General features: G+C 34.9%; 1 protein-coding gene across 1 annotated transcript; it reads right to left on the bottom strand.

The window, feature by feature from the left end:
• Positions 1–927: 927 nt before the first annotated feature.
• LOC113233613 (BUD13 homolog) lies at positions 928–9,070 on the bottom strand. Its single transcript, XM_026468766.1, has 6 exons — positions 8,941–9,070; positions 5,932–6,115; positions 4,333–5,599; positions 4,146–4,239; positions 2,407–2,591; positions 928–1,807 (listed from the first exon to the last, which is right to left on the bottom strand). The coding sequence occupies exons 1-6, from the start codon at positions 9,039–9,041 to the stop codon at positions 1,635–1,637; spliced, it is 2,004 nt and encodes a 667-aa protein (XP_026324551.1). The 5' UTR covers positions 9,042–9,070; the 3' UTR covers positions 928–1,634.
• Between the last annotated feature and the right edge of the window lie 9 nt (positions 9,071–9,079).

Here is a 9,079-nt window from a genome sequence, read left to right as displayed (position 1 = left end):
AAACTTTATGGTTAATTGTGTAACGTACAAACTAGACACGAGCCAAAATCTTCGGTGGAATTCTAGCGCATTCGCGAGAATCCGAAAATCGATATCATGGATCAATAACTCAAGAGGACTAAACCTAGACTTTGCTTCAAATTATTATTTTAGTTTCCCCCACAGGTTGTAAACATAACTTGAAAAATGTAAAGTGTTTATCACAGTATTCTTGTAGTATATTGCAATAACTTTTATTGTTTGATATCACAAGAAATTAGGCTTTGATAAATTGCTGTTTGTCAATGTATGACAAATTAGTTACAAAAATCTTCGATCCGGACACGTTACATTAAACAAATTTTTGTATTTGATGCGGAGGGTGAACTCACCGAATTGCGAAATATGTGAGATTCCTGAGGATGTATGTACATCATTTGCTCAAGGAGTGTGTTCGGGTGGAGCCTATCAGGGTGCGGTTATTTGCATAGGCTGATTTCCGTATATTTAACGTTGGGTGGTTTCAATCTGTTTTGTCAGTACCAACATGTAGCGCCGTGGAGATTTTGTATACATGTTTGGTTAGATAGGATTTTGATTTTTCTGTCTGGATATCTTGAGGTATTTTTTTCTAACGAGGCTGCCATGTTCAGTAACGATCAAAGTCCCTAAATAAATAAAGAGTAAAAAATGCTATTCGGTACACGTGGCGACATCTGGTACTAAATAAATAATATAATAAATTAGGTACCAAATACCTGACCAAATGTCTTCAAAATGTCCGTTTCTAACCAGTCAAGGTTCAACCTCCAAATATTTTCCTTATTAATGGGTATTGATTTATTAATATATTTATATAGAAACTACACAAGTTTATTTATAATTTACGTATATTTACAACTCCTTATAAATAAAAAAAGTTCAAAATGTTGTTTACAAAACTTTTGGATATTTACAGGAAGGTATTTTTATTCAGCTAGTTCAAACATAAGACTACTATGATTCTCTGGAAGTCTTCAACAAAGATGAATTCAAAACGCAGAATATACTTTTGGTTACAGCGGAATAACTTAGTTCTTCGTTGTTCATTGTATTCCCTGCATCATTGTTTTACGTACGTATTAGATTGCTATTACGAAGTTGCATTGTTACATAATATGTTTATCTCAAATTCATTGCTCAGGCTTATTACCAGATCAGCTGCTAATAAGCTTGTGTTTGATAAAGATATAAAAGCTGTTCTGTTGTGAAGTACAGCCATGACAATTTTCATTTCAAAATGTTTGATAAGAGTTCCCAGCAGTTCATATTAAACCAGCTAGATGGCGCCTGGTCCATAGAAATGGAAGCAACATGTTTTTCCATAACAAAAGTACCAGGCAATGGACTCCCGGTGTCATAAGTAATATTTTCAATGGATTAAGTTGATATTTGTAAGGCAAACAAATACAATTTACAATCTGTTGCTGTTTTTTTGGAAAAATGATAGTGCTTTACGCACCTCTACGACGTGACCAAAACGAAAGAAAAGTATTTGTTTGTGACAATAGTTGTGTAGTAAAATTTCGATTACATTCCAAATTTTTCAATAACATGATATTTTAAGTCATAATCCAGTCTAAGTTATATGTTTGTTTGGGATATTACTGTAGTATTTACAAGTCTTCTGTACTCCATTTGTAAGCCTCCTCTTCTTGTGCCTTTCTTTTGCTCTGTTGTTCGAAGAATTTGCGTTCATAGCCATTAGAACGATCGACGCCGTCCCAACGGTAACCTGGACGAATGTTGAAGCGGTTGGGTGGAAAGTTGCCTTTGTATGTTGGTTTTTCTGTAAAGCAAAATAGCACGGACATTCAATCTATTGTAAGTTTCAAAAATAGGTATTTAGGTGCTTTACATAAAACTACTTTATTTTTTATGTATATTTTGACGAACTCCATGGTCGAGTAGCTTGCACACCGCTATTCATGGTTTCGCCATCTATGTACTAAACTAACCCTACTAACTAACTAAATATTGTTTCTGGTCTAGGTGTTTGTGGTACTGTCTTTACTTCCGATTTCCATAACACAAGTGCTTTAGTTACTTCTTTTGGGATCAGAACAACGTAGGTATATGTGATGTTGTCTAATATTTAATTTTTGGATGTGGAACCCCTGAATAAGGAATTCCGACAGTAGTAAGCATTTTCTGTGATTGTTAATAAAATTGATTGTTTTACAATAAAAGATTTCAATATAGTTATTTTCGAAAAACATAACAACTTTTAAGGGTTAAAAAACAAATGAATAGGGAAAAAAAAATTTAAAAGTTTCCAGGCAAAAATTAGTTTCAAAAAAGTTGATAAATTATTTCGACTTCATTTGGTTCATAACATTTATATTTCAGTGTCTTTTTAATTATTTTACAATTAGGAAATTATTTTACCTGGCGGCAACTCTCCTCTCTCTCGCTTCTTGTCCCTAATATACTTAAGCATAGGATCTCCATCTCTTTCGATGTCCTTCAAACGGTTTTCCAGATCCCTGTCGTCTCTATGTCGCGCGAGCGGTTTCGCTGACTCGTGGATGAAATCTTGCATACGAGACTCTTCATCTTGTAGCTGTTTTAACCTGAAACGGAAGCATAACATACTGTACACTACAAGTCTTCATCACGATGTTTTCATTTAGTGTGAGGTCCTTGAACCGACTCACACAGGTTGATGTAGAAACAACATGGTGAAATGGGGCTATAACAACCAGACTCAATAAACACTGTACTTGCGGATCTCCCATACAGATGTCACACTTGCTGTTATGCCCACTGTACAGGCGATAACCTAATAGCAACCGATAGGAGCATAGCGGTGGCTGCTTACTGGGCCAAAAAACAATTTTTTTGTCATTGACTCGATAACAAAAAGAAGACAGAAAACGAGTAAATTAGGACCCTGAGCATATTTAAAGCTCTTCTAGGGAAATGTGAAGAATTGCATAATGTCTTTATTTTTCTGTACAATTCCATTGCATTTTTAAAATACCTTGGCATCACAACTTCATAAAGAAAAGTCTGCAATATTAGGTATGGTGTAACGAACTGATGTTCGCAACTCTACGTCCAGGTATTTTGCGTGTTACCTAATCAGGTATCAGGCCACCAATCATCTAGAACCGATTGGTTTGTCTTTTGACGTTGACATTTTATTTATTTACATACTAGAGAAATAGTACTTCCATAGTTAATACCCTTTCGGTGCAATTGGTCTACTTTCCCGATCGGTCCACTTTCACTATTCGTCTACTTTCCCGTTCCGTCCACATTTTTTCCCGATTCGTCTATTTCCCATTACGTCCACTTTCCTGTTTGGTATACTTTCCCATTTCGTCTACTTTCCTGCTTGGTCTACTTTACCGTTTGGTCTACTTTCCCATTTGGTCAACTTACCCGATCTGTCTACTTTAATGATTCACAAATAACCGGAGTTATCGCGTAACATATATACAAAAAAAATACAGTCGAATTGAGTACCTCCTCCTTTTTTGAAGTCGGTTAAAAACTAACTGTCTACTTGATTTTGATTTTTCAAATCATGATTAACGTAAAGCGGCCATCATTATTAAAAAATATTAAAATATGTACTCCATGACAATCTGCAATTACGCAATTACAATCTGCCTTTGAAAGTTTGTAAAACAAGTTTATTTTGTGAAATTTTATTGATTTACGTGCTTAAAAGGTGTCCACCTTTTTGGACAAGTGGACGGATCGGAAAAGTAGACCGATCTGGAAAGTAGACGAAATGGGAAATGGACGAATCGGGAAAAACAAGTGGACCGATCGGGAAAGTAGACCGATTGTACTGAAGGGGTTAATACTATGCGAGTGTCCAAAAGGAACTGCTCTGATTTTTTCTGATATCAAAATTAAGGAATCCCCTATAACACCCTATCCTATAACACCTTCTGAGGGCATAGAACATAGTTCCCCATGGACTAGTATGGGACTCCACAAACTCCTTTGACGTGCTAGTTTCAAAATAATCTACTGTTTCACCATTAAACGAAGTTATAATTGCAAATTAAATTGGATCGGAGAATTGGTGAACACAAACGGATTAAGAATGTTTATAACTTATTGATTTATATAATTTTTTTACTTATACATCAACGTTTGTCTATACATACCCTTTACTCCATTTTTTGTACTTTTCGTCTAACTCCTTCTGTCTTTCTGCTTTGTCCTTTTGTTTATTCCGTTCTTCTGAAGTTTCTCTTTTACCTGAAATAATTTATTAGAAGACTAGGTTAGGTTTTATCAATTAAAATTATCAGCTTCTATTTGTGTTTCAAAGCAATAAATATACAAATATACCTTTTCTAGAAACAACTTTTGCATTCCTTCCAGAAACTTCATCACCCATTTTTCTAAATGCCTCATCCTCTCTTCTTCTGAAAGCTTCATTTTCTTCCCTAAGTTGCTTCGCATCTTGCAGTCCTGCTACTTTGCCTTCCAATGTTCGCGCCATTCTCTTGTTTGACGGCGGAGGACTGTCACTAGTCCTTCCATATCTTTGATCTGCCTTTCTGGGCGGAGAAACATCAGAACCGCTATCTTTCCTTTTTCTAGCTGGTGATCGTTTTGCTTTTCTTGGTGACGGCGAACGCCTCTTCGATTTGTTCTTTCTTGGTGGCGACAAATCTGAATCAGGAGATTTCCTTTTTTGTGAACTCTCACCGTGTTTGTACTTGTTACTTAAATCATCAATTTTACGTTTATGATTATATATTTCATTATGTCTTTCAGGTGATATTCTCTTTCTTGGTGGTGAAAGATCAGAGTCTGATGATTTATTTAGTTTCCTTGATGATTCTTTTCGTGATTTCTTCGAAGGAGATACATCAGAATCTCTTTTTGGTCTCTTTGAAGGTGATTTGTCAGAGTCTCTCTTTATTTTCCTTGGTGGAGATGAAACAGAATTTCTTCTCACTTTTCTAGGTGGTGATTTGAAAGAATCTTTTCTCAATTTGTCTACATCTTTCCTTGATTTTCTTGGTGGGGATAAGTCAGAATCTCTCCTTGATTTCCTAGATGGAGATACAGATTCCCATCTTGATTTTCGAAGAGGTGACATGTCAGAATCCTTTCTAGTTTTTCTAGGAGGAGAAACATCAGAACCATGTTTCCTTCTTTTAGGGGAAAATTCAAAATTAGAGGTTTTTGATTTCTTTGGTGATTCAGGCGACTTTTTTCTTGACCTCTCCTGACTTGTATCCTTCTCAGCATCGCCCCATCTACTTGGTTTCTTAACTCTTTGTTTTGATTTGTGACTATCATGTTTTCTTGGAGGTGATAGATCAGAATCGTCATCATCTCTATTGGATTTCATAGGTGGTTCTTTTCTTCTAGGTGGGCTAAAATCACTGTCACTGTTATTTTCAGGTTTTTTAGACGACTTTTTGTCTTTCGCCTTAATGTTAGTCTCTTTCCTTGGAGGAGACGGATCTGAATCATTTTTCGTTTCACGTTCATCCTCCGAGTCGCTATACATTTTGCCAAATATAAGTTCATTTTCGTTTTCTACCTCCTTCACATCCTTTTTGATTTCTTGTATTTTGAGTTTACTATTGAATCCATCGTCCTGTAAACACAAAATGTGGAAGGTTTAATTTTTTAGCTAGCCAAGTTTATTTCAGTTTATGTTTATTATTTGAAATCTCTTCATAAAGGCTCGAACTGTAGGTTAAAACTACCTATATGTCCAGTGTTATTAAATTCTTTGACAGAAAACCAACATAAGCTTTTAAAGAAAAATACCTTTGAGACAAACCTTTGCTGATCATCTTTTAGTAGAACTTTTGTTCTAAGTGTTATAATTTTTAGTGTTAAATTATCATGAAGAAGCCAATGTAGTGAATCAAATAATAATAAAATATCTCTAGGTGATCAGCAAACGACGTTTGCTAAACATACCTCATTAATAACTCTCCACTTTGAAGTGGTGTTAAATTGCTCCATTTTCCTGACATCCTCTGGCCTTTCATCTATGATGCCAGCGATCTGTGGTGCGTCCTCACCCTCACCCAAAATGTCCAGCTCGTCACCTTCCAGGGGACGTAGCTTGGAGAGATCTATATCATCATCTATTATTCTGAACCTGAAAATTAGAAAAAAATAATCTAAATGATTATTACTAATTACAGGTTTCTTACTATAACTCACAGTAGTCACTGTGTCCAATGAGCATAACAGCTCTGAAATATGGCGAGACCAATGTCACACTGTGTAAAAAACGTAATTGATGCATTTACAAAATATCCACAAATTGTAAAGTCTATAAAACAAAACCAGATAAAAAATGAAGAAGAGTGTCGTTAAGAAAGCCCTAGGTCAAAGGAGTATACTAAGACTGTAGCAAGTCGACAGTGTTACAATGTCAGAATCATAGCAAGTCAAAGTCTGTAGCCTTCAAAGAGGTTGAACCCAACAATATATTGTTGCTGGAAAGGTAAAATGTCAAATGTGCATTTGGACAATAGTACAGGAGAGTGATCGATTTAAAGTATTTTTTTTGAGAAATAAAGAATCATACTCTAATTTTATTTGTTACATGAAAAAGCTGAAACTTTCTAGTTTTCCATAAATGATTCATATATTATGATTTTTCTTCCTTAAAAGAAATACTTTAAATCACTCTCCAGTAATATATTCCAAATGCATGTTAGACATTTTACTATTCCAGTGTCCTTTCCTGTTTACTCTACAATTATATTGTCTTTAATTCTTATTATAAAATAGCAATAAAAACAAAACTTTTAATGACTTAAATTCGATTCCCTTCAGGACCAATTTATGAAATTAACTTTTCTAACTCAATTCCAGTCTGAGTGCTTTAGGTAGTGCCCCGAATTCAATTCCATTGCTCTGGTCATCATTATACAGGGAATTCCTTGGTTTAAGGACAGCTAATTAGTGTAATTGTCTGGCACACTATTTATCTTATTTTATGTTCTATATACAGTACTACCCCGCTTTGCGCGGTTTCGTTATAACGCGATTTTCAAAATTCGTGCTAAATATCCCCGCTTTACGCGGATGCATTGATTTAGCCGATTTTCTTGATAGGTCGTTTAATTTGTGGTCACTTTGGTACTGTCAGTCCAGTGAATTGTAAAAAATAATGTTTACAAACAATGATGCCACCGGCTAAGAAAGAAGAGCGTAAGAGCTTGAGTTTGAAGACCAAGATAAAAGTTTTAGAAAAGATGGGTTCATTCAAATAGCACGTTTGTTAAAATATTTAGCTTTGTAATGTTAGCGACCAAAAAACTATAACCTATAAAAAAAAAACTATAAAACTTGTTTTACGCGAATTTCGCTTAACGCGATTTTGTCCATGACGCATCCCTCGCATAAATTAAAATTTTATAATCCCACACACTAATTTAAAAAAACTTAAATCACACATAAGTTAAATTTATTTAAAGTATAACCTCAAAAATTAAGCAACAAGTCATATTGGGCAACAGTCTGTAGTTTACAAATCATGAACCCAATTTTTAGGACTAACCAACATAGTAGGAAATACAGATTTTGGAAAAAATTTGCTGCTTTTCAAGAATGGTGGCCCAAACAAAATAGTTAATTTTCATTTAAATTTAGAATATGGTAAATTTTAATGATTTTCATGGCTGGTTTTAATACCAAGCTTTTAATGGTCCAAAATAATTATATACTAACATTGGGCCCATATACATGGAAATGTGTGACATAGGCTTTGCTGCTCCTTGTGAATAAGTTCATCCAGAGACGTACAGCGACCTTACCTATTTCTGCCACCAAACAGTAATGTGAGCATTACTGCATTTTAAACAGTGAGGGTGTTGGTGAAAGAACAGACACAAACTTGTCAGGGTGACAGCATGCTGGGTATTGTCCTTCAGATCTTGCGATTGTGCGGTTTAAAGCTCTTAAATCGCAGGCGCACAACTTGTTTGTCCCTTTACTTAATAACACAAAATAAAAAAAAATAAAAATAATGCATTTCAGTTTTATTTTACATATTCCTGATTGAATTATTATTATTATTTAATTAATACACCAGCAGCTCTACGATCTGATGCATGTATATCACTGCACTTGTACATTGTTAGTTTTCAAAATGTTTATCAAGTCTAGCTTTGAAACTTTTTTATTTATTTGATAATACACGAGCAGCTTTCGCTGTTATGTCTACATCACACAGTGTGGAAATTTATATCGTTTGTTTTAGTTAACTTTTTTAGCACAAGTTCACTCTTTCGTAGCCAGTTGTCGAGCTTGTTTTTGAAGGCATTAACAGAGTGTTACAATTATGCACCACTCTGTTGCTGAAACAATAGTGTGCAGCAGAAGTTTTGGAAGGAGCACAAACTAGTTGGAGACTTGTAGGTTTTTATAACATTAAGTGAGGTGACGATGCCTGATGGTATGCTACACGTCTGCACATAACAGTTGCTGTGCCACTCAAGAGCTTTAAGTCACAAAGATCTGAGGGGCACTGCCACTATGCCATCACCCTAAGACATGTCTCATGTGCCTGTAATTTCACCAGCACTATTCACTGTTGGAGCACCAATTACTGTCTCTAGGAGCGAATTCCACAAGTTCATAACGCGAAGTGGCAAGAAGTTGAGGCTTGGTTCACTTCAGTGACCTCTCAATTAGCAATTACTTGTTTTTAAGATACGTCGCTGTACTAGAAAGGCATCAAATACGTCACTTGCACACTAATGCACGTAGCTTACAATTTTGACTAATACGTTATTATTTACATCACAGCATGGCTTGAACTCCATGTAAGCATTTTTATTTGTGAGATACGGGTCACAATTAATAGTTCTGAATGTAAAATTGAAATATTAATAGTGTTAAAAAACTTTATTAAAGCATTAAAATTTACCACATAGAATTACGAAAAAACGCGAGGGAAATATTACTGACCCTTTGCCTTTATTTATTTTCTTCTTCTTCTTTTTCTTGTCACCGGTAGGTCCGGTAAGATATTTCTGTAAATACGCCTTCTGATCTATCGATGTAGACATTTTTAATTAATTAATTATCTTTAAAATATTAGCAAAAA

The sequence above is a fragment of the Hyposmocoma kahamanoa genome, unplaced genomic scaffold (assembly GCF_003589595.1).
Source record: "Hyposmocoma kahamanoa isolate Upper Pololo Valley unplaced genomic scaffold, ASM358959v1 79, whole genome shotgun sequence".
NCBI lineage: Eukaryota > Metazoa > Arthropoda > Insecta > Lepidoptera > Cosmopterigidae > Hyposmocoma > Hyposmocoma kahamanoa.
This window is presented reverse-complemented; position numbering and strand designations above follow the sequence as displayed.